The sequence below is a fragment of the Canis lupus genome, chromosome X (genome assembly GCF_011100685.1).
Source record: "Canis lupus familiaris isolate Mischka breed German Shepherd chromosome X, alternate assembly UU_Cfam_GSD_1.0, whole genome shotgun sequence".
Taxonomy (NCBI): Eukaryota; Metazoa; Chordata; class Mammalia; order Carnivora; family Canidae; genus Canis; species Canis lupus.
Window position 1 is genome coordinate 122,803,353 of NC_049260.1, and position 25,625 is coordinate 122,828,977.

The 25,625-nt window shown below is 59.4% G+C and overlaps 1 protein-coding gene across 5 annotated transcripts in view; it reads right to left on the bottom strand.

Annotated features, from left to right (window-relative positions):
- Positions 1–598: 598 nt before the first annotated feature.
- The window catches only part of PDZD4 (PDZ domain containing 4), a 30,867-nt gene continuing 5,840 nt past the window's right edge, over positions 599–25,625 (bottom strand). For 2 of the 5 annotated variants that reach the window (XM_038588672.1, XM_038588670.1), the window contains exons 2-8: positions 6,910–7,163; positions 5,853–5,943; positions 5,248–5,346; positions 4,257–4,319; positions 3,660–3,761; positions 3,243–3,353; positions 599–3,134 (exon numbers count right to left, since the gene is read on the bottom strand). In XM_038588672.1, the coding sequence (XP_038444600.1) occupies positions 1,608–3,134; positions 3,243–3,353; positions 3,660–3,761; positions 4,257–4,319; positions 5,248–5,346; positions 5,853–5,943; positions 6,910–7,163 (2,247 nt within the window). In that variant the 3' untranslated portion in view covers positions 599–1,607. The remainder of the gene's footprint in view (positions 3,135–3,242; positions 3,354–3,659; positions 3,762–4,256; positions 4,320–5,247; positions 5,347–5,852; positions 5,944–6,909; positions 7,164–25,625) is intronic. The other 3 variants (XM_038588673.1, XM_038588671.1, XM_038588674.1) reach the window with 2 other exon arrangements.

The window sequence follows — 25,625 nt, forward strand, 5'->3', positions numbered from 1 at the left end:
GCTGCTGGCAGCCGCCCACCCCAGGAGGTACACCCACCCCACCCCCCCCGCAAGCTGGGGCTCCCGGAATGGCACTCTTTGGGGCCCCGGGGCCCCACCCAGCACCTAGCAGATGCCCAGTGGTTTGCTGCACTGAAGGGAACCTCGAGCATTTGGCTGCCCCGCTGGGAGTTCCTTCCCAGCACGGAAGGGTCCTCCGCGGCCACCCGGGTGTTCAGGCATCTGGCCACAAGGCGTCTACTCGGCAATCTCCGTGCTGGGCACCGTGCGGGTCCCCAGACAAGCAAGGGTAGTTTGTGCCTCCCAGAGGGTCCCAGCTCCGTGCCTCTTCTAGGGCTCTTCCTGAACTGGGGGGTGGAGGAGGCCAGAACCCGCTTCTCAAGGGTTGGCCTCGCGGGGCGGAGGCCTGCCTCGGGGTCACCCGTGTGACCACGGCACACTTCTAACATCATTCGGGTGGACTGTCTTGTGCTCTGGGTACTTCAGAAGGCCTTGCCGTCCCTCGAGGACAGGGGAAGCACAGAGGCGCGCCTTGGCCCCCCCGGCCCCCCCACCCCCGCCAAACCCGCCGGGTGAGAATGAACACAGACGCCAGGAGTCACCTCAAAAAGGCAGCTTGCTTTATTCTCTCAATGCCGATGGGGGGCAGGGGTGGGCAGCCTGTCTGCCTCCAGTCTGAGGCCCTCGGAGCCGCAGGGGCCCTGGGGGCTGGGCCTGGTCCACGCTTGCAGAGTGGGGTGCAGAGCATCTTCTCCCCAGTCAGCCCAGCTGGCCGGGCCCGTCTCTCTCGGGTCCAGGCCTCTCCCTCAGCTCGGCGTGGGTCTTGTCACCAAGGTCTTCCACTGCTGCTTCCGTCTTGGCTCTCCCTCGGTCATCGGGGAAGGAAGTGGCCCCCAGGGTGGGCCTCCCGAGCCACACAGAGGCTCCCCGTCCCCACGCCTCAGAGTGGAGACCACAGAGAAAGCTGCTTCCCATTGTCCCCTTCTTCCCCAACCCTTCCCTCCCCCTGCCCCAGCCCAGCCCTCCCTCTCTTCCTTCCCCCCACCCACCTCCTTCCCAGCCATCACCGGGGGTTCCACTTTTTTGTCAGGCTGCCTGAAGGAGCTGCCAGCCCCCAGAGCAGGTCCACGAAACAGAAAAACAACAATTGGCAAGCACAGAAAGGGAGAAAAACCACAAAACTCAGGGTTGCCTTTGTCTAACAAATAACCAAGGCTCCCGGCAGGGGGCGAGGCTGTGCTCAGCTTGGAAGCCAGGCCTTCTCTTGTGCTTAGGACAGTCCCCTCCGCCTCTCCTTTGCAGTCCGACGTTCCTGTCCCCAAGTACCCACGCTGAGAGCTCTGGGGGCCGGGGGTGGGGTGGGGGGTGTGTGTGCGCGCACACGGCCCGCACAGAGCTGGAGGGGTGCCTGTCACACGTCTGCCCCCTCCCCCCACCCCGTGCCAGGTGTCAACGTGGTGGCTGCACTTGGGGAGCAGGAAGTGGCCGATGGAGAGAAGTGTCCCTTCTCCTCGGGGGCCGCTGTCTGGTAACACAGTCCTGTGCACACACACGCAGACACACACTAGATGCTAAGGGAGGGTGGGGGCCGGGGTGTCGGGAGGGGCTCACACAGTGGTGACGGAGAGCAGAGGGTTGTAGACGCGCTTGCCGTCGGCGGAGCGAGTGCCGTGCGCCAGCATCTCCTGGATGGTGATCCAGTTGTCCAGGATCTTCTTGTTCCGCTTCTTCATGGTTTTGCGGTGGCTCAAGGCGATGATGTTGAGCTCGGCCTTGCTGTCGCCGTTCTGCTGCTCCCGCAGGCACTCCAGCCGGCTCTGCATCATGAACTCGCGCCGCTTCCGCTGCTCCCGGGCGCGGATCAGGTGCTGCTTGCGCTCCTCCTTGCTCCAGTAGCGGCCCATCTTCATCTCGCTCACCGCGTCGTCATCCGTGGTCATGCCGCTGCGCTCCTCCCGGATCTTCAGGGCCCGGGCCTTGAGGAGGCGATCGCGCACCGGCCGCTTGGCCACGTAGCGGGTCCCGTCGCTGCGCACCTTGACCTTCCACTCCATGCGGGGCGCCTCGGTGGCCGCCACGGCCCCGCCCACCCGGGGGCCGCCGGCCAGACCCAGGGGGCCGTGGCCCAGCTCCTCCAGGCCGCGCGGCGGGGCCAGCTGCACGCAGCTGTGGTAGTGCTCGGCCTCCTGGCCCTGGCCGCGGTGGCGCCGGGCCAGGTAGGGGCTGCCTTCGGGGCCCACGCGCTCCAGGGCGGCGCCCGTCTTGGGGCTTCGGCGGACGCGCTCCTCCGGGTGCGGTCTCCGGCCCACCTCGGGCTCGCGCGACAGGGAGCGGAACTTGGCGGGGCTCCCCTGCGGGGCGGCGGCGGCCTTGGGGTGGGCGGCCACGGCGGGGCCCGAGGGGGGCCGGTTCAGGTTGGAGTTGCCGGTGGCGGCGGCGGCCCGCCGCAGGGGGCTCTCGGGCAGGGGCTCCGCGAGCAGCGGGGTGCTGCGGCAGCTCTCCCCCGTGTTGTAGGCGCTGGTGCTGTCCTTGTCCGACTTCTCGGGCAGCTCGGAGATGTCGGACAGCTCGTGCTTCTTGGGCTCGCCGGCCCCCAGGTCGTAGAGACTCTCCTCCTCCAGCAGCCAGGCCTTCATGCAGCGCTCCCGCAGCTGCTGCATCTTCTGCGCCCGCAGGATGTTCCGGCACTTGAACTCCAGGTGCCGCAGCTCCTCCTCCAGCATGGCCATCTCGTGGCCCAGGCTCTCGTTGCGGTTCACGTCCAGGGCGCCGTTGCCCGCCGACGCGCGGGGGAAGAGCAGGCCCAGCTGGTTGCCGTTCTCCAGGTGGCCCTTGATCTCCAGCAGCTCGCGGTAGCGCTCGTACTCCTCGTCGGTGAGGCCCGGGACGTCGCCGCCCCCCAGGCCGGCCCCCTCGGCCAGCAGGGAGTCCATGCTGAAGTGGAGGTCGCGGCTCTTGCGCAGGGCCCCGGGTGTGTTGGCCGCGCTGGCGGGCTCGTCGCCCAGCAGGTCGTGCTCGGAGCTCTCCTCCGTGCGGGTGCTCTCGTCCGTGCGGCCCACCCCACTGTCCAGCTCCTGGCTGTTGCTCAGGCCCGGGCCCGCATCGGGGACCCCTTTCTCCTCTTCGTTGCCAAGCTGGGGCAGAGAGACGAGCCGCGCTCAGTGTGGGTCCCGCGGGCAGGGGTCGGGATGGGAAGGGCCTCCGGCTCGCCCTCCCCGCCACCCACCCCGCTCCTTCCTCACCTGCTGGGCAGGGGGCGATTTCACCTTCCGTGCACGCAGGTCCCCCTCATGCTCGGAGCCAAAGTCATCCAGAAAGTCATCCCGGTCACTGTCCTTCCACCGCTTTGCCAGCTGCAGACACAGGGCTGTGCTGTCCCCACGGCTTTAAGGACCTTCCCGGGTACCACCCACCAGTGGGCCTCGAGGTCCCATACCCGGCCTCCTGGTCTCGATCAAGTTGAATGACCCAAGAGAGAGGGTGGTCCCAGCACACTCGGCCATCAGAGGCCGGAAGGGGAAATGGGCCCCAAAGACCCTACCCACCCTCCACCAGTGCCAGGTTGTTGGCATGTCTGTGCCCTGGTCACAGATCAGCAGCCCCCACAGAAAGCCCGCTGTCAGGGGTCCCAGAACATCCTGCCGGGCACACACACACACCTGGCTCTCAGGCCGGGCCACCAGCAGGGAGATGTTGGTGTTCTCCTCCTGGCTCAGAATGGCCACCGCCTCTTCCCGGTTCTGGACGTCCACACCATTTATCTGTGACAAGCCGAGGGACAATCAAAGAGAATGCCGGCACCGGCTCTGGGGTGGGCCCCGGCTGAACCGCAAGGACCCCGTCGTAGGGAGCTGCAAGCAGAGCACCCTGGGCTAGGAAGGGTTCTTGAGCTCTGACAGTATGGAAACCAAGTGGAAGTGCCCAGGGGGACGGGAGCCTGGCCTGTGCTCCTGTCTGGCACATGTGCCCCGGGAACAGTGTATAGTGGGACACATGCTCACATCTGGGGGATGGAGGGAGAGGCTGGCCAGGTGCCACCGCAGCACAGGCCCTTGACGCCAGCAGGTCTGACAACACGTGGGAGCCACCCGGGGCAGTTGTACCGGAGAGAGGAGACCCAGCCCTGGTTTCAGGCACGGCAGGACGCCGGGCCATCGGAGGAGGCTCTCAGCAGGAGAGAGCTGGACTGGCTACCGAGAGGTCGCTGGGCAGCCGGGGCGGTGGGGACCACGGTCAGGCCTGCCCACCCCACTCACCTGGATGATACGGTCTCCCTCACGGATCCGGCCGTCTTTGGCTGCAATGCTGTTGGGGTTCACCTGCAAGGCAGATGCATCATGGGGACCTGGCGCCCCTCACTCAGGTTCCCTTCTGGTGACAGGGGGCAGCCTCGCCTTGGGGGTTCCCGAAGCAAGCTAAGGTCTCCTTCTTGCTTGCTCCCTCTTCAGCTCAGACCAGAAGGTTCCGAGCTCCACGAGGCAGGGACAAAACGGTGGGTCTTGGGCTAATCACCTCTCCCCAGCCCCTGCCTATCACCCCCAGGCCCATGCCCACACCCCCCACTGGCACTCCTATACTCTTCTGCATGAAAAACCGTTCTTTTCCATTTCAGAGGCTGGGTAAATGGAGGAAGCTGGATGGACGGACACACACACACACACACACACAGACACACACAGATACACACACACCAGTCCTGGGGCTTGATCAAGGCTGTTAAGATATTCACAGAGAGGTTGACTTGGCCAGAGTTTGGGGGTTGGCTGGCGAGCCACCCACCCTCCTGTGGACACGTGTGTCCACCACAGACAAGTGGGGAAGCACAACCACCGCGAGTCCCAGGAGGGGCTGGCTGCAGGACGTGGGAGGGACCACGAAGCCTGGCCAGGACCTCAGCCTTGCTCACTGTCCCAGCCTGGGCACAAGTCTCCTGGATGAACACGCACTGAAGCCATTAACGGCCCTGTGCCATGCTGAGCAGGCCCCACCCCGGGCAGCCGGGCCTTTACGGGCAGCCGCAGAGCCCTGGGTGGCATGGAGAGGCCACAGGGATGAGACGGCGTGGGGACTCTCCGTGTGCCAGACCGCGCCTCAGCACCTGCCACCACGGTGCCCTCCCGTCCCCACTGCAGGTGCCAGACAGACAAACGCTGTCAAAGTCCAGCCTGGGTGTCCTCACACACGAGGAGGAGGCACCGAGCTCCCCCGCCTCCCAGAAGACCCCAGTCCCGCACCCCGCCTTCCTACCTCTCCAACATAGATGCCCAGGTCCTCCTCATCATCCGTACGGTAGCAGACCATGAGGCCTAGCTTGTCCCGGTGGCTGGTCTTGTACAGCTCCACCTCCTGCCACAGGGAGTGGGGGGAGAAGCAAAGGAAGAAAGCCCCCAAAACACGTGAGCAAGGAGGCACGCTACGGGGGCGGCAGCCACGGCCCGGCTCCGACCCCAGCAGCGCGTCACCGGAGCCCAGGTCGCAGCCTCCGGCTCGGAGGGTCTCTTACCATCCCAAGCGGCGCACGTGTGCCGTGGTCTCCCCTACCAGGACACGCCCGGGACACACCCGAGACTCACACGAGACACACGGGACACACGGGACACAGACATGCGTGGGACACAGACTCACCAACACAGACTGACTAAGGACCTCACCCACGCCCTCCCCGACGCGGCCCGGCTCGACCCAGTGCGGCCCGTGAGCCTGAGTAACGAGCTGCGCGTGGGCAAGGGCCACGGGACTCGGCCGCCTGGGGACAGCAGGAGCCAGGCCTGGGCTGGGCTACAGCCAGCCAGCGGGGGGCTGGCTCCTGAAGCTGGCGGGGGGCCCTGGCCTGGCCTGGCCGCCCGGCTCACCTCATACTCCAGCTCGTCCATACGGTCTGCCTCCTGCGGGCCGCCCTCCATGAACTCCGCCGGGTCATAATACTCATGGCTGATGGGGGGGCTGCCCAGGAGAAGGGGGGTCAGGCCAGCCATCTGCTCCTCTAACGCCCTAGCCCCGGCTCCCGGGCTGGCCGGTCCCAGTGAGCTCAGCGTGGAGCCCCTCCGTCTGAGCTACATGCATCCATGCAAAGACCAGGAATGCTTCCTGAACGGGGGTGTGCAGGGGGCTGCACGGAGGACACAGGCATGCCTAGCTCTCCCACCCCATCCCGCCCTGTCGCCCAGCCCGGCCGGCAGGGTACCGAGCTCTCCGAAGTGCAGGTGCCCCTCCCGCCCGGCACTGGCCCCACTCATGCAACGCCCCCAGGAGTTATCCAGGCCTCAGAGGACTGCTGGGGAGTAGAGGAGGACCCACGCTACCTCCAGGGCAGCCCTCCTTGCCCCACGGCTAAGCGTGGCTGCCGGCGGCCAGGGGCCTCACTCTCTGCGGAGGAGGGGATCCCGGGACCACCGCCCTGCAGCACGGGGTTTGGATTAGCAGAATGAGCCACCAGGCGTGGATGAGAGGCCCTTCTTCCGAGTGGGCCAAGGAAGCCGAAGAGATGGAGGAAGTTCAGAGCGGGGGGAGAGATGGGACAGACAAGGATGTGAGAAGATTCAAGGAAGGATGCTTGAGAGGCAGAAGACGATGGACGGCAGAGGAGGAGAGAGGATGGAGGAGGAGGAGCGGAGGCCCGCGACCTTCCAGAAGCCAGGTCCCGGGATGCTCCTCCCCCGGCCCTGGGGGGCAGATGCCCTAGGGAGCCTGTGTGGCAGCCTCCCCGGGCCCTTCAGCGGCTGCTGTCCAGCCGGAGGCTGCAGAGGGCCTAGAGATTTCGGAGCCCTGGGATGCCACGGTCAAGCTCTGGAGGCCAAGGAGCCTGCCGCTCGGGGTCTCCCCGCCACGCCCAGAGCTGCGGCAACGGAGCCTCTGGGTGGCGTGCCCTCTCTGGAGGCAGGGCCCGGGGCCCTCCTGAGGGCGACTCACAGCTCAGACAGGACGTACGGCTCCAGGATGGCCATGGGCGGGGTGGGCGGGCGCAGCTTGCCCAGCGCCATGAGATGCTCAAAGGTGATGTCGGTTTGGGTGCCACTGTCCACCAGCTGCAGGTCATGGCATGAGCTGTCCCCCCGGAGGCGGGGGCTGCGTCTCAGCACCTGGATCACCAGAGGCTCCTTGGAGGAGCGCAGGGCCTCCAGGGTTTGCTCCTGAGACAGCTTGGAGAGCTCCTTCCCGTTCACCTGTGGCAGAGACACGCCCCCGTGAGAACCCGCCCACCTGCACCCCGGTGAGCCCCACTCCTGAGCCCTGCCCCTACACAGGGCTGTCTGGGGATCAGGGCGCCCCCGTGACTATGCACCGGGTCTGGGGGCTCAGCCCCCACCCTAGAACATCCTCCAGCTCTCCTCCCTCGGGAGCCAGCCACGCTCCCATCCTCCTCGCTCCGGGACCAGCTCGTCGTTCAAGCAGCACTGAGGCCAGAGCTAGGGTCTAGAAGATCCACGGAGAGTGGCCCTCGGCAGCGACTGTGCACCAGTTGTGCTCATCTGCCGTCAGGGCTGGAGAAGATCTTGATTCCTCTCCCAATGGGAGTCAGTCAATAAATGGGTTCAGGCGGGAGGGTTGGAAAAAGTACGCAGACACAAAGGACAGGACCTCTGTCCTCAAGGCAACAACAGAATCGCTGAAGAGAAGGGGGACACGCACAGAGCGTCCTGACATGGTAAGGTGACCTGAGGGAGGGGCCGAGGAAGTGACCCTCATAAGACCACCACTATTTCTTGGGCACCCGACGTGCATCTCCCCTGAATCCTGACCCCAAGAACCCACTGTGCAGATGAGGAAAGCGAAGTTTAGCAAAAACGAAGGCAGTGAGTCAAGGTCATGAGCCGGACCAGGCTGCGTAGTGGTCAGAGCTGGGCAGAAGGCGGGCCTGGTGAAGCCTCCCGGGAAGAGCAGAACCACAATGGGTTGGGGGTGGAGGGTGCAGTGCTTTCCGGGCCCAGCTGGGTGGAGCAAGATGCGCCCTCAAGGGAACTGGGGACACAAGGCTGGCCCCAGTCCGGACACTGATTTCTGCAGCAGCCTATATGCACCGGGCCCTGGGATGGTCACTGTCGGGTGAGTGCGACCTCGAGGGGCTCGTTGGTGTGGACGCCAGTAGACTTAGGACCAAACACAGTCAGAATTTAGGGCATGTGCCAGGAGACCGTGAGGGGTGGGAGGTGGGAATCAGGAAGTGGGTCCTACAGGAGGGGGCATGGCAGGGTCTCCTGGTTCACTCAGCAGCTCGTGGAAGGGCTGTTCTGGGCCCGGGCAGGACACCCACCAGGGGATACTCCAAATGGCTACGCCCAGTGGGTAACCAAGGAACCGGACCTTCGGGAGGCCCCTAAGGAAGCAGAGGGCCGGCCACACCCCACCTAGGGGGCGGGTAGGAAAGGCTCCCTGAGTGGGGGGCACCTGGCCCGCATCAGGGGAAGGGAGAGAGGGAGGCTTGCTTGCAGGTGGAAGCGGAGTCCTCACCAGTCAGCACAGAGGATGCAGGGCCCGTGGACCCGGCACCTGCCACCCATCACCTGCCCGTGGACAGAGCTTCCGCAGGATGAGGGGAGAAGCGCCGCACTTGGGCACAGTGGCCGGGTCGTCCCAGTCTCCGAATTCCCACAGTGCCACCTCTGTCCCCGGGGGTCTCAGGGGGACGGGAGTTCTACATGGAGATGCCCGATCCAACTCGGCTTTCCTGGCCACCACTCAACAGACCAGCCCTGGATGTCATTCCGGGGAGATGGCTGTCTTAAGAGTCCCACGACCCCCTGGCCAACCGATGGCTCCTCCGAGGCATGGAACCCAAATATCTGCTACTTGATTATGTCTTTGTAGAAGAGAATCTCGGTATCCATGGCTCCCCTCCCTACAAACTTTCCCTGGTCAGAAAAGAATTTTTTTTTTTTTAACCAATGTGGTCTGATTATAAAAGAAACACAGGTTCATTGTTGAACCTTTGAAAAATACAGAAAACCATAAGGAAGAAAAGAAAAATCAGCCAAGAAGGTATTAGTTTCCAAGTAAAGGTTAAGTGTGACCGTGTGGTCGGGGGAGACGCAGGAGCTCGGTCCAGCCGGGGACCGGCGCGGGGGGGCCCAGGAGAAATCTGGAAAGCTGTGGGCAGGGCGCCGGGGGCAAGGCTGTAGAGAGGGAACGTGCGCAAAGGCCTCGAAGACCCCAGCAGAGCTGGCTGTGAAGCTGTCAGGAGATCTGCGAGCCAGCTGTTCAGCGCGGCCGTTACCAACATTTGATGGAATAATCTTCCAACGGCATGAATTATATTAAAAACAAAGGCAGTAAGTACTCCAAGCTCATGACTTTCTAATTATTTTACTCCACTCTCCTGTTTGCACTGTTAGGGTGACTTACGCCTCGTGTGTGTGGAGACAGGAGATACTGTACGATGGCGTGTGCCCGTGCATTTCTTTCCGTGCTGAGGGACACCATGCTGGTGGCCACAATGGGAGTATTTATTTCCACCACGGAAATCAGCAACTGCTCCAGACCAGGGCTTTTTGTCTCGGACATTCACCAGCTCCCCACCGCCCTTAACTCAAGGGCTTCCCTAAAACGCAGAAGGGCTGGGCTGTCCTCGAGATCTCCAAGGGCTAGGTGTCCCCCCGAAAGTCCTGGAGCAGAGCCACAAGTGTGCAAGGGGAGGCTCAGGTGACAGTGAGAAACGCAGGAATGTCTTTCTCCCTGGCATCTGTTGGCTCTCCTGCAGCCGCGTTGCTATGGAAACTGGGCCCAGACAGTGGGGGGGGGGGGGGATGCAGGGTGGGCTGGGACCTGAAGAGGAGGATGGGGTCATCACGGTGATGCCCAGGACGCCGGGCAACCTTTCCCTTGACCCATGTGCTCCTTCAGCTCCTCTTCCTCAGTCAGGGGGTGCTCCCAAGCTAATGAAGATAAGTGGGGCAGAGACAGGCCGTGACAAGTTGGAAGTGAGCCCCTGCCAGAGCCAATGAGCGCTACCGGCGCGGTGGGGAAGTGTGTGGGGTGATGAGCAAAGCAGCCGGGGTCCAGGGGCCAGGCACACAGTATCGACCCAGCGTTCTGCTAACACGTCTTCCTCGGAAGCCCTGCCCTCGTCCTGCCAAGACCCACCCCTGCTCACCACCTCCCTCCCCTGCCACCACCACTCCAAGCCCCCCACAAACAATCCGAAATGGAGCAAAGTCCTAAATGGACAAAGCAAAACTGCCTACCTTGGAGGTGAGAGAACAATGTCAATGATGTTGGAACAGAGAAGCAATTCTTAAGACGAACAGTGGGCAAGGAAGAATGGAAAAGACATAAATTTGACTATGTTAAAAGGTCAAACTTCTGAACAAAGGACATAAACACAGTGAAAAGGTAAGACAGGCGAGGAGACGATGCGTACAAGGCATAGAACTGATAAAGGATTATCCGGAATATTCTCTGAAGAATTCCAACCAAACAGTAAGAAAATGCAACCAATACGGTAGGAGAACCAGCGGTCACAGAAGAGGGAGCTGGGCTGTGAGCAGCAGCACCGCGACACCAACCCTGGAAACAGCCCAAGGGCCCACCTTCCGCAGAGGGATCCTAAGTCGGGCCCTGTTCCCACCTGGGCCCTGTTCCCACCTGCGGTATCCGGAAGCCCTCCCCGCTCGCTCAATGGCACGAACAGGAAAAAACAGGCATCAGAATGACAAAGCGAGGGAAGGGAAAGGAATGGGGTCAGGGATGAGTCTGCACAGGCGGCTCCAAATCCGCCTTTTTAAGGGAAAAATGCCGAGGCCCACAGGCCAGAACTGAGGTGGGTGGCTGTACGCCCCCGATGCCAAGATGATGTGATACTTTTTCTGGACTTGAGAAGTTTTGGGGGGGCCCAGCGGTTGAGCGTGTGCCTTCAGCTCAGGGCATGATCCGGGGACCCGGGATCGAGCCCCGCAGGGAGCCCGCTTCTCCCTCTGCCTGTGTCCCTGCCTCTCTCCGTGTGTCTCTCATGAATACATAAATAAAATCTTTAAAGGATAAAAAGTGTTTCACCACAGTTGCACCTGGAGGGGCAGCCGGGGCCAGGGAGGCCCGCTGCACAGCTCTTGGAGGAGAAGGGGGTTCCCTGGCGGCCTGCGTGGCCGGATCCGCGGGAGCACGGCCTGGGGGTGCTAAGCGTAGCCCCGGCCCACTCGCGAACTCGCGAACGGGCTGCTCTGCCCGGCGCTGCGGGGAGTGGGCTGCACAGGCGCATCGCGCAGTGGGAGCACAGGAAGTGGAGGCTGGAGGTGGAGGAACCAGCCCTGGTGGCGGTGGCGGTGGCGGTGGCGAGGGGAGAGGCGGGGCACGTCTTCTCGGGCCCAGGGGCCCAGGGGTTGGGGGTATGTGGGAGGGGTGAGGGCGGAGGGCATGAGCATGTGGGCTGGCGGAGGGGGGTGTGAGCACAGACGTGGGGGTAGGGTGATGTGTCAGGGTGGCCTTTGTGCATGGGGGTGGGGGCCTGGGGCTGGGTGGCTTGTGTGGGTGGTAATAGGGGCGGGTCTCTGACCCTGTGTTGAACCCCTTCTCCTTGGAGAGGGTCTCCTCTCCCCCTCCTTCCCCCTGCCACCTCCCGCTTCAGCTCGGTGGCCTAGATCAGCCGCTCTCCTTTGTCCCTTCCCTCACGGATCCCTCTTTCCTCCCTCAGTAGCTGCTCATCACTTCCTGCCCCCCTCCCGTCACCTACAGCCACGCGAGGACAGGTGCCAGGTGTACCCATTCCTGGGCACATGTCAAGGGAGTCACGAAAGGGCCAACGGCCACCCGGGGAGAAAGCGGAGCACAGAGGGGACCCGGGTAGTCCCAGCGTGTGGGCAGGGCTCCACAGCCCTGAGACTTGACCCGTCAGGCTGCCAAGGAGGCCGAGCGCGGGACTTATTCACCTTCCCACCCGAGAAGGCCCGAGAAGGCCCAGCGGAGCTCAAAGTCCCAGCAAGGGCCTGAGGGCAGACAGCACATCCTCATCCTCAGCAAGGAGGGGAAGCCAGGCCCCGAGGGGCCCCACCTGAGCTTCCAAGGTGGCCCTGTCTCTCCTACCAGGCCAGGGCGCCTTTTAAATTTTTTTTTAATTAAAAAACATTTTTAAAGATGTATCTATTTATATGAGAGAGAGAGAGAGAGAGAGAGAGGCCGAGTGGGGGGAAGGGCAGAGGGAGAATCTCCACGCAGACTCCTGAGAGCCAGACGCGGGCCTCGATCGGATGGATCGGATGACCCCTGAGATCACGGCCTGAGCTGAAACCAAGAGTGATGCCTCCCCGACTGAGCCACCCAGGCGCCCCCAGGGCACCTTCTCCCCAGGGCACCTTCTGATAGCCGGAAGGAATCCAGAATCAGGATCACATGGGGAATGTCATCTCCAGTTCCCAGAGAGCAATACTTGCAGGCCGAGCCCCTTGTCGGAAACCCTCATTAGTAGATGTTGCCCAAACCTCCCTCCTCTGAAGCAATCCAGAAGAAATCCACTTCGTCTTTCAACACTCCACATACGCCTGAAGGCCACTTGAACGTCCCACATCCGCGCTCGCCCCAGTTCCCGAGGACTCTCATGTCCTCGAGCACCCCGGGGCAGGCGCTGCCAGCCGTGCCAGGTGCCAGGCGTTATTATCCTTCGCCTTAGCTGGAGCGAGCTTTTGGCCGCCGGTCCTGCTGTTTCACAGCGAGCTCGCAGGGCAAACAAACCCTCAAGCACCGCCTCGCCTCACAGGCCTCGTGCTCTCCACTCAGGGGCTCTCCAGGCACGGATCCAGTCCTCTGCCCAGATGCGCCCAAGTGGGTTGACCTGACACCCACAGCTCTAACCCGAGGCCAGCGAGCTGGAAGTCGCTTCACTTCCACTGCGGGGAGAGGGGATCCAAGCCCTAGAGGCCCCCTTTGCTCAAATGGGGCCCAGGTGGCCCTCCCACTCCCCTGGCAGATGGCCCGGTCCCCGCATACACACGGGGAGGGCACTCGCTGCCCTGGGCCCGCAGGCACGGAAGCGCCTTGCAAGCCCAGTCTCCGCAGGTCTCAAGGGCACTGGCCACCACCAGGCCCCTGGGCACTAAGCATCCCTCATCCTGGCTAACCCTGCCACCCAGTCACACGGTCTCGGTCTCAGTCTGACGCCCTGTAAAGTGGCAAGCTTTCTGGAGGAATTTGTCAGTAATGATTAAGAATCTTGCAAATGGGGATCCCTGGGTGGCGCAGCCGTTTGGCGCCTGCCTTTGGCCCAGGGCGCGATCCTGGAGACTCGGGATCGAATCCCACGTCGGGCTCTCGGTGCATGGAGCCTGCTTCTCCCTCTGCCTGTGTCTCTGCCTCTCTCTCTCTCTCTCTGTATGACTATCATAAATAAAAAAAAAAAAAGAATCTTGCAAATGTTCACCATATCCCCCTGGATCCAATAAACTTGCTCTAAGCAAGAGATCCTAATTAATAATACTATTACGTGAATTACAAGGATGTTCAGAGCAGCTTTTTTTGTTGTGGTAAAATACACCACACATAACATTTGCCATTTGACCATCTTGCAAGTGGCATTCAGCTCCTTCACACTGTTCTCAGCCATCACCTCTGTCTCCTGGGACATTTTCATCCCCCAGGGACCCCTACCCATTCTCTCCACGTTACCCCCGCCCCCAACACTCTCTCTTCTGTCCAGATATAAATGGAATCGTGCAACATGTAGTATGATGTGTTTGGCATCGTTCCTTGACACATTTTCTAGGTTCATCCATATTGTAGTAAGTATTAGTGCTTCATGGCTTTTATGGCTGAATAATATCCCATTGTATTCCATAATATCCCTTTATATGGATGGACTACATTTGGTTTATCCATTCATCCGTCAATAGACACTGGGTTGTTTCCACTTTTTGCCCACTGTGAAGAAGGCTGCTATGAACATTTGTGTGCAAGTTTTTGAGACTGTTTGCAAATCTTTGGGATGTATACCTAGGAGGGGAACTGCCGGGCCCTATGCTCATTCTGCACTTAACTCAGTGAGGTATCAGCATTATTTTAAATGCCAACAAACTTACAACCATCTTAAGCATTAAGTGTCTACCTCATTAAAATGTACAGCTGACCCACCACAGAATCTTCCAGTAACAATCCTGTTTCTCAAAAAAGATAGAACGGGGCACCTGAGCGGCATACTCAATTAAGTGTCAGACTCCTGGTTTCAGCTCAGGTCAGGATCTCAGGGTCACGCTCCGTGCGCAGCACAGAGTCTGCCTGAGACTCTCTCCCTCTCCCTCTGCTCCTCCCCTCTCGAATAATCCTTTAAAATTATGATCTTTGGGCAGCCCGGGTGGCTCAGGGGTTTAGTGCCGCCTTCAGCCCAGGACTTGATCCTAGAGACCCGGGATCGAGTCCCACGTAGGACTCCCTGCATGGAGCCTGCTTCTCCCTCTGCCTGTGTCCCTGCCTCTCTCTCTCGGTCTCTCATGAATAAATAAATAAATAAAATCTTTAAAAAAATAAAATAAAATAAAATTATGATCTTTAAAATAATTATCTTGGGAACCCTGGGTGGCGCAGCGGGTTTAGCGCCTGCCTTTGGCCCAGGGCGCGATCCTGGAGATCCAGGATCGAATCCCACGTCGGGCTCCCGGTGCATGGAGCCTGCTTCTTCCTCTGCCTATGTCTCTGCCTCTCTCTCTCTCTCTGTGACTATCATAAATAATAAATAAATTTAAAAAATAAAATAAAATAATTATCTTTTTTTAATATTTTTTTTTATTTTTCAGACAGAAAGAGAGCACGAGCTGGAGGCGTAGAGGGAGAGGATCTCAAGCAGACTTTGTGCTGAGCACGGAGCACGAGGTGCTCAATCTCATGAGTGGAACTGAGATCCTGACCTGAGCCAAAACCAAGAGTCCAGCACTTAACTGACTGTGCCACTCAGGCGCCCCAGTAAATAAATCATTTTTTAAAAAAAGATATATTGGGCAGCCCCGGTGGTGCAGCGGTTTGGTGCCGCCTGCAGCCTATGGTGTGATCCTGGGGACCCAGGATCGAGTCCCACATCGGGCTCCCTGCATGGAGCCTGCTTCTCCCTCTGCCTGTGTCTCTGCCTCTCTCTCTCTCTCTCTCTCTCTGTGTCTATGAATAAATAAATCTTTAAAAAAAAGATATAAAAAGACACATTTGAACTAGGATGATTACCATATAAAATGTTTATGGAAAAAGCCTGGGAAACATATAAAAACATTGTGTGAGGGAAATCTGAGATTTTCCCCCCTTTCTTTCCAAACTTTACATAACATGGCTATACTTTTGAGAGGAAAAAAGCGTTTATGAACAAGAAAAAAAAAAAGACCATTGCTGGAAAATTCTCACAATAAAATTTAAGCACAAAGACCTGCTTAGACCAGTGTGATCCCAATTTTGCGAGCATGGAGCTGGGCGAGTGGGAGGCAGCCTGGCTCGGGCAGAGGTGTGGAGCGAGGGAGGCAGCTGGGACATCGTGCTGCCACAGATGTGCTAGTTTGGAGGGTGCACGGAGCTCACAGGCTTTTGAAAGACTTTTTCACAGATGGATGTGGACGTTACACATGTACAGTCATTGGTATGCGCGTGTGCATTCAGCACCACACAACACTTTCCTTAAAGACTTTTCTTTTCTTTCTTCCCTATCATATTTTCTCCAATGAACACTGCTTTTGTAATCGGAGAGAAAACACACAACAGCAATCTAGCCCATGATATATTCTGAGTTGCTCTCAGTTTCCCCAGACTCTGTGGCAGGCGACTGCTTTGTGCTCCTGGCTGCAGGGCAGCCCAGGCTGGGACTGTAGCCTCGGGGCTCGGGCCCCTTGGGTGCCCATGAAAGGGGAGCAGCGCTAATGAAGTCACATCACACTCCACATCCACACCCGATCTGAGGAGGCACTGCTGTCTCCCTCTACTGCTTTCCACTTCCCGCCTGGGTGTCCCCAAAAAAGGAGCTGGAGTCCCAGAGGGAGTGAAGGAGGCCCCGGGAAGCTCGGGCTGGGGGCTCCAGTTGAGGGGGGACAAATCGCAGTCACCCATCCCTAGAGGAGGTGGCCACGCGGGCCCCACGCCCACCCCCGGGGCCACTGGGAGACTGGCTCTGGGAGACGGAAGAAGGGCCCGGCCGTGTAGCCTCCAGGGGTCTCAGGCCCGGGGGACGCGGCGGAGCTGACACCCTCCCGCCCCCAGCATAGCCCCTCTACCTGCCTCCTACTGCTCCCTGGGAGGTGGGATTTCCAGAAGGCTTTCTTTTTTTTAAAAGATGTTATTTATTTATTCATGAGAGACACACAGAGAAAGGGAGAGAGAGGTGCAGGGACCCAGGCACAGGGAGAAACAGGCTCCATGCAGGGAGCCCAGCGTGGGACTCGATCCCGGGTCTCCAGGATCACGCCCTGGGCCGAAGGTGGCGCTAAACCGCTGAGCCACCCAGGCTGCCCTCCAGAAGGCCTTCTGTGCGTGATCAAGGTGTAGGCCCCAGCGTGTGAGCAGGGGACAGGAGATCCCTAGGGTCGGGGGAGCACTGACCCCATAAGCACCAGCCAATGAGGCAGGGAGGCAGAGCGGACATGCCCCAGGCCTGCCTTCAGAAGGAGCCCGTGCCCACCCCGGCCCCTCAATGCAAGCCAGGTCGCAGAGGTGGGACCCCTCCCCACCAGCGAACAGACAAGCCAATCTGGTAGTGGGCTGAGGAGACAAGACACAAGCTAGGGCAGGGACCTACCTCAACCCAGGCTCTAAAGGAAGGTGGAGAGGAAGTTGTAATAGGAGTGGGAAGAACTTTCTAGCAATCAGAGGTGTTGGGGGTGAGCAAGGAAGGTTAGATGGGGTGTCAGAGGCTGTAGTGGGGATGGACCTGGGCGACCGGGCCACTGCCCACTGGTCTCTCTTGTTCCCAGCGAGCTGAAGACAAGGGACTCCTGGGACAAACATGTCTGGTCTCCATGTGGCTTCCCCAGGATGCAGGGGGACAGTGGAGGACGAGCCCGCTCGGGGAGGGCTCCCTCCGCCCCAGGGCACCCTTCTGGAAGCTGAGAGGCAGACTGCTCCAAGCCTGGTCGGAAGGTGCAAGGGGGAGGGGGCAAAGCCGCATTTCAGAAGCCCGGTTGGCAGAGAGCCCAGCGGAAGAGGTGATGTGGGCGATGCGTGCACAGGTGACCCTCTGTGTCCCCGGTCAGCGGGGAACCACTGGAAGGCAGAAGGCACAGGCTCCTGAGCATGGCAGGCCCACTGCCTTCTCCAGCTGAGCGCTGGAAAAATGGGAAGAACAGCCATAAGTAAGACAGACGTGGGCACCCGGGTGGCTGGGCGGTTGGGCGGCTGCCTCCGGCTCAGGTCGTGACCCCGGGGTCCTGGGATCAAGTCCCGCGTCGGGTTCCCCGCAGGAAGCCTGCTTCTCCCTCTGCCTGTGTCTCTGCCCCTCTCTCTGTCTCTCATGAATAAATACATAAAATCTTTAAAAAAAAAAAAAAGACAGACGTGATCCTTGTGCTCGGGGAGGCTAGTGCCAGGAGCGGGACCCAGACAAGTCACAAGCCGTTTTGGATCGCATTAGAGCCCTGGGTTACGTGGTGGAAAATGCGAAAGTGGGGACTGTTTTACGAGTGTGCAGGGACAGCCTCCCAGGGGATACTTGACCTAAGACCTGAGTGATGACAAGGAGCCTGCCACGGTAGGGACTCTGAAGAACATTCCAGCCAGCGCTAAGCCCTTGGTGCCCGCTGGAGAGTAATGCGCACACACGGAAGAGGCCGGCCTTCACCCCGGCCTCTATGAAGAACGTGGAGGAGGGGACCAAGTGGAGGCAGAGGAAAGAGCAGCAGGCAACCAGTGGACCAGACCAGAGATCATGGTGGCCTGGCCCGGGATGGAGGTGGCAGCGGAGACGGGGACGCCAGGACCTGCTGCTGGGCCAGGGACAAGGACTAGGGAGGGAGGAAGGATGCCTGACAAGCACAGAGCGGACGCCTGACATCACTCACCATCAGGAAAGTGCACGTCAACACCACGGTGAGACCCCCCCCTCACCCCTACTAGGAATGGCTGGGATGACAAAGTGGAAGAGAAGTGCTGATGTGCTTGTGCAGGCGCAAGATGTGGCAGTGGGTATGGAAAAGTCTAGAGGTCCCGCAATACCCAGCAATGCCGCAGGAATTGACAACAGGCATCCACACAAAACCGTGCACACACCAGTTCGTGGCAGCACTATTCATCACAGCCCCAGTTTGGAAGCCACGTCAATGTCCACCAACAGATGGAGAGACGCAATGTGGTAACATCCACAAGGTGCATCATTCCACCGCATAAAGGGACGGGGACGGAGGCCCGACACATGCTACACACATGCGTGAAGACAGTGTAGCCAAGTGAAAGGCAGGCCCAGAAGGCCACGTACTGTATGATTCCAGAACAAGCAAATGCACAGGGAAAGAAAGCAGAGGGGTGGTTGTCAGGGTTTGGGGGAATGGGGAGAATGGGGAATGCCTACTTAATGGCTGCCATGTTCCCTTTTCAGGGTAATGAACATGTTCTGGAAATAGTGGTGATGGTTGCACAGCACTGAGAACGTACGTGTCACTAATGGTAAATCTAATGTCATATACTTTTTCCCCCACAATAAAAATATAGGGCTGCCGTGCCGATCCACAGAGACCACCAAGGTCAGGGTCAGTGGGGGCGAGGCAGGGGTTGGGGTACACATGGGCCATGGGCATGCTTTATTAATGGAATTTTTTCCTTCCAATTTGAAGTTCCCAAAACAAACACCTCCAATGCACCACTGCACTTAAATGTGTCCCAAACACACGCCACCAAATCACCTGTCATGTGACCATTGTCACCGAATTCCACTAGGGATTGTTCTTGATTGTAAAGCATGAGATTGGGGGGTAGCGGGGTGCCTGGGTGGTGCAGCAGGTTGAGACACTAGTATTGGTTTTGGGTCAGGTCTCATCTCAGGGTCGGAGGATCCAGCTCTGAGATGGGCTGTGCACTCAGCACGGAACCTGTTTGGGTTTCTCTCTCCGTCTTCCTCTCCCTACCTCTCTGTCTTCAAGATAAATAATCTTATTTTTCTTTAAGATTTTACTTATGCATTCATGAGAGAGACACACAGAGGCAGAGACACAGGCAGAGGGAGAACGTGGGGAACCCAAGGCGGGACTCGATCCTAGGACCCTGGGATCATGATCTGGGCCAAAGGCAGACGCTCAACCACCGAGCCACCCAAGAGTCCCAAAATAAGTAATTAAAAAATAAGCAAGCACCCACGCAAGCAGAGACCAGGCGCCTGGCCGTGTGTGCCGGTAGAGCCCGCGAACCTTGATGTCAGGGTGGTAGGTTCGAGCCCCACGCTGGGCCTAGGGTTTACTTTAATATAAAAAAATGTAAATAAAATCGTGAGATGGAGGAGATAAGGGGGGATGGAATGTCCCCCGAAGAGGCCCACGGAGCCCACGAGGCCGCCGACGCTGAGCCGCAGGAGAGCGAGACCCAGGGTTTCTCAGGCAGAGAGATGCTGGGGAGAAGGGCTGAACGAGACAGAGCATCGCGGGGACGGACGGGGGCGCGGCAGGCAGCACGCGTGGGCATCTGCTCGGGGTGGACGGGGGCACACGGCCCGGGGCGCTGGGCGGGGAGTGCGGCTCGGCCCGCATAGACGCCGCCTTCGGGAGCTTCCGCAGAGCACCGGTCGCGGAGGCGGGGCGGGGGGAGAACGCCGCCTTGGGGCTCTACCCGGACCGGCCCGGAGCCCGTGGGCGGCGCTGGCAGCAGGTGCGGGGCGCGGGGGCGGAGGAGAAGCCCCGCGGCAGGGTGCGGGGCACAGCGGCTTCGCGGGGAGCCCGCGGCGGGCCGCGATCTCGGGCGGGGGCGGGGCGGGGGCGCGGCCGGGTGGCGCCCCCTCCTCCCGCCTCCCCCCTCCCCCGCGAGGCGGCGGCGCCCCGGGTGGCGGAGGGCGGAGCCCCGGCGCGCTCGCCCCGCCCCCTCCCGGCCCGGAGCCGCAGACAAAGGCGACGGCGGCGGCGGCGGCGGCGGTGGCGGCGTGGGCAGGGCGGGCCGTGGGCGCCAGTCCTCCCCCACCCCCCGACCCAAGGAGGCGGGCGCAGCGGGTGGGGGCTCCGGGGAGGCGGGAGCAAGGGGCTGAGAAGAGAGCCCTGGCCGTCCGGGCGGGGCCTGCGCCCCACGGACGCCCGCGGAAGGCCCCTTCGCTCGAGCCCACCCGGCCACGAGGGGGTCAACTCCACAAACGTCTAGTGGGGGATCCCCGGGTGGCTCGGCGGTTTAGCGCCGCCTTCGGCCCAGGGCGGGATCCTGGGGTCCCGGGATCTAGTCCCGCGTCGGGCTCCCTGCGTGGAGCCTGCTGCTCCCTCTGCCTGGGTCTCTGCCTCTCTCGCTCTCTCTCTGTGTCTCCCACGAATAAATGAATAAAATCTTAAAAAAACAACCTAGTGGGGCCCACGGCTGCCACAGCACGACCGTCCTAACCCCACTCTGCGGACGGCCAAACACACCGAGGACACAACCGAAACTGGAAGTTGCCCTCTGCCCTGGCGCCCAGGTCCTGATCCACGGCTCTCAGCTCCGCTGACGGGCGTGTCCAAGGGACACCTAGGACGTACCTGTGTCTGGCTGCAGGGGCTCAGCCAAGTGTCAGGGGGCCCCCACACCCATAGGGGCAGAGAAAGCAGAGAAGGGAAGCCGCAGCCAAGGGCCGGCTGCAGTCCGCCTTTACAATGGCCCAGCACGGGTCGTCGCTCCTATTTTGCCCACCCTGGATCCTGGGAAGGGTCAACGCACAGGGCCCTTGCAACACGGGACAGGGGATACCTGCATGCCCTTCAGGCAGATCTCCCCCGGAGGGCCATGGTCACACCTGTTCTCTCCTTCCTACACACACGTGTTGGAAGCAAGATGCCAACACCAGGGCTCCCATTCCGGGGGAAACCACACCACCCTGATATGCTCGTGGACTCAGCACTGATGCCATCATCAGCCCCCCTACCCCCTCCACAAATGTACCACTAAGGCCCTTACAGCTTGTTTTTCTTTCTGCACCCAGGATGCAATCAAGGACCACACACATCACACGTGGTTGTTAGGTCTCTACTATCCTTTAGTCTAGAACAACCCACTTTTTTTTTTCTTAGACTTTCATGGCACTGACCTCTTGGCAGAGTCCAGGGCACCTGCCTTGCAAAATGCCCAAGTCTGGATCTGCCCTCATTAGATTTAGCTTAAGTGCTTTAACAAATTGCTGGGTCCTACCCCCTCCCCACGAACAGCATCAGGAGACACCGGGATCAGGCCATCCCACTGCTGGGGACCTTGATTTGGTTTGGTCACATGGTCCAAGTCATGGCTGCCAGGTCTCTCCTTTTGCCTTCCTAATTTACAAGACACCTGGGGTAACACCTTGAGACCCTGAGACTATCTTGTTCCCTAACAACCTCTACGTAATGGTTTTACCATCCCACGATGATCCTTGCCTAAATGAATGGCATCGGGCTACAAAATGCCTTAATTTGTAAGAATTGTAGCAGGGCCACCACAGTCTGTTCCATCATCACTAGACTGGCCCAGCCAATGGCTTGGCCCGAGCGGTGGCTGCCTGGACAAACTAGGCATCCAACCCCAGAACTGTGCCCACCCCTTCTTGCCCAGGGGCAGGAGAAATAAAAGGAAGCGTGGGAGGGCTTCATCTCCAAAGCCTTCTTAAGTAGTTCGGGAGTGGTATGCTGGTCCGGGTACCCAGGTGAGCTGTCTGCATGTCGGTGAGGGCGGGGGTGGCGGGAAAGGAGCTTTGCTTAAGCTGGAACACACTTTGTCCCTTGGGACCTTAGTGGTGCAATGACCCCTGGAAATCGAATCGGTAGGTCTCAGGTGATGCCTTGCCTCTTATTTGTAGGAAACTCACTTCCTAGGTGATGTTGATGTGATTCAGGGCTGCACTTCTTCATCCCAAGATCCCCCCGGACGTCCTTGCCCCTGGTGCGGGGGGTCCAAGGACCAGCAGCACAGACGCCGCCTGGGAGCTTGTGAGAAACGCAGACTCTCAGGCCCTGGACCTGCCCCAACCCTGCAGTTTAACAAGGGCCTTAGGGCGGAGGTGCGCTGGCCCAGAGCACCCCCTCAACGAACCAGGAAGGACGCACACATACCTGAATGGGGTTCAGACACCAGACAAGTGATTCAAAGGGTTTCTCCTTCCCTCTCAACCCTTCCCTCCCCAAAGCTGCTGAGTGGATGGTGCTGCCCACTCAGGGTCTGCTGAAATCTGGTCCAAGTGCCCTGGCCCCCCTGCCTTTGTAGGTGAGGGCAGGCCTGACGTGCTGCCTGGAAGTGGCTGACAAGGAATGGCACCCCAGAGGGCCTGTGTGAAAAAGCGAAGCAATTCCTAAGATCATCATCAAAATCAACCTTCAGGGGAGAAGGGGGGCACCTGGGGGGCTCAGTCGGTGAAGCGTCTGCCTTTGGCTTAGGTCGTGATCTCGGGGTCCTGGGATTGAGCCCCGCATCGGGATCCCTGCTCAGCGGGGAGCCTGCTTCTCCTCCTTCTGCTGCTCCCCTTGCTTGGGTTCACTCTCTCTCTGTCTCTCAAATAAATAAATAAAATCTTTTTTAAAAAGCATCCACCTCGGGGTGTAAGCTCCCGAGTGAAAACATCACCCGCCCACCTCTGGGCTAACCCGACTGGCCCGAGGGCATGAGCAGAGCGAGTCCAGGAGTCATCAGGATGAGAGTCTCTGTGAGGTGCCCTTCGTCCCCACCGCTCAAAGCAAGCCGAGCAAGAGGCAGGCTGCCCTGCGAGGGGCGATGCCTGGTCTCGGCCCCAAAGCAGCCCCCGGGCCCCAGCTCCTCAGTCTTTCCTCCTCTAGCTCCTAACTAGTCTGGGGCCTGACACTCCTTGGCAACTCAGGGCTCTCCTTCCTGGGTGTTTTCTCCCCTTTCATGTTACAGAAACCCTCGGAATCATACTGGTCCTCCGTCACTGGACACTAACTGTGTCCAGTCCGTGAGTAAGGCTGTCTCCATCCACCGCCACGCCTTGGCCACCCACCAAATGGCAGCAACTCCACCCTCTAGCCAAATGAGACCCCAGGGGACCAAGTGCCAGGAGCAAAGTTTGCGGATTTCCCCCAGCAGCGACCCTGGGGGGCAGGCACTCTTTATTCCCACATGGCACTGTCTTCCCCTGTGGGGACCCCGAAGTACAAGCAAGGGAAGACCCACCCAGGGGCGCCTGGGTGGCTCAGGGGTTGAGCATCTGCTTTCAGGGTCCTGGGACCAAGTCCCCCACCGGGCTCCCGGCAGGGAGCCTGCTTCCCCTCTGCCTGTGCCTCTGCCTCTCTCTGTGTGTCTCTCATGAATAAATAAATAAAATCTTGAAAGAGAAAGAAAGAAAGAAAGAAAGAAAGAAAGAAAGAAAGAAAGAAAGAAAGAAAGAAAGAAAGAAAGAAAGAAAGAAAGACCCACCCAACCCTACTAAGGCCCCCATGCTGGGCTAAGTGCTCTGATGTGTTTTTCCTTTGATGTGTGTGTTACACGTATTTCTTGTTGTTAAAGCTTTACTGAGGTGTAATTGCCATATGATCAAATGAACATATTTAGAGCAAACACTTTAAGGTTTTGTAAATATGTCTGTGCAACCATCATCACCATCAGGACAGTGACCATTTCCATCATCCTCAAGGATCCTCATGCCCCCTTTGTCATCACTGCCTTCAGCCCATCCCTGCAAATGCTGATCTGCTTTCCATCATATGCATTAGTTTGCATTTTCTAGAATTTTCTACTGATGCCTCAGCCAGCACTTGGAACTGAGGTAAGGAAGGAAGGGCATCTTAAAATTCTGAGACAATGGAAAAGCGTGGTGACCCCGTGCAGATGATAGCTATTGGAATTCAGGGCCCATTCACCACGGCACGATTATTTCCAGAGGGCCCACTTCAGGACAGGCAGGGCGCTCAGCAGCAAGGCACAAGGACAGAACCAAACCCTGCTCACAGGAAGCCCCCACTTGGGGGGCAGGGAGCATGTGGGGGGGCTTCCATGGAGGACGGAGGAAGATGGAGAGAGGGGACAAGTGTGGGCCCGCAGCCCCCCACCCTGCTCTCGCAGCACACTGGGCCCTGCTCTCCCCAGCCGTTGCCACTTTGTTCCTGACCAGTCTCTCCCATTATAAAAAGGCCCCAGGGAAGGAGGGGGCTGTGGATCCTCAGCGCACAGAATGCTGGCTGCCACAGGGGGGCTCAGCCGGCAGGAGCCGCAGGAAAGACCTGGGGGGCTGTGGTGTGGCCTCTCTGGATGAAGACAGACAGGAGACAATGGTGGTCCTGACTCACTAGGCCTCAAGGCTGAAACAAGAGGACAGGTCCGGCCGGACCTCGTTGGGAACAGGTGGAGTGGGCCGGAGGCCAGTTAGTTGCCTTTGTCACATAGGTCTCCTGTGCACCAGGCCTGCGAGCAAGCACGTGACGATGTCAGAGAGGGGGACCAAGATCTAGAAGACTAGGGTGGCAGGGCAAAGACGAAGAAGCAGAGAGAAGCCCAACAGAGTGGGGCGACACTAGATCTACAACAAAGGGGTTGAGGGACCCCAGGAAAGGATCCCGGTGAACAAGGGCACCGGGAAGGGCTCTCCGAAGGCACTGGGTGCCTTGGTGCTGACGCCCCTTCCTCCCCACCTTCCGCCCTCCGTAAGCCGTTCCTTCCTCTCCCTAACTCAATTTGCAAGACTGCCCCCCACCCTGGATCTTTCTACCTTTTGCAAGCTTGTCAGTGTGTCGCCCCACTGCCGCCCCCGCCCCCAGCCTGGCACCTGTGCCCGGCTAAAGCCGGTGGAGGACACGACTGACACGATGCCAGTGGAGCTGGAGCTCTGACAGGCCGCGCTGGGCGCCTGCGGGAGGCCGGCTCACCAGGATAAGGGGCCCAAACCAGCGAGCGCCTCAACAGCCACCCAGAAACCTGACGAAGTCTAACCACCCTGCATATCATAAAAACACTCAAACTAGGAATACAAGGGTCTTCCTTGGGGTGCCCGGGTGGCTCAGCAGTTGAGCGTCTGCCCTTGGCTCAGGGCATGATCGCGGGGTCCTGGGATGGAGTACCGTGTCGGGCTCCCTGCATGGAGCCTGCTTCTCCCTCCGCCTGTGTCTCTGCCTCTCTCTGTGTGTCTCTCATGAATAAATGAATAAAATCTTAAAAAATAAAATAAAATAAAACATAAAAGGTCTTCCTTGACTTGATAAAGAGCATCTATGAGAAATCTACAGCCAACTTCCAACTCACTGGTGAAAGACTGGAGGCTTCCGCTCTTAGATCAGGAGCAAGGGAAGGATGTCTGCTCTCACCACTTCTATTCAACACTGTACTGGAAATTTTAGCCCGAGCAAATAGGCAAGAGCAAGAAATAAAAGGCATCCGGATTGGAAAGGCAGACGTAAAACGGTCTCTGTTTGCCCATGACATAATCCCACATACAGAAGATCCTGAAGAATCCACTAAGAAGCAATCAGAGCTAATAAGCGAGGTGAGTAAGGTTGCAGCACACAGGATCAATATACAGAAATCAACTGCGCTTCTACACAGTGCCAATGAGCAAGATGAAAGGAAGCTGAACCGATTCCCAGGGCGAGTGGGTGGCTCAGTCAGGTAAGCACCCGACTCTTGGT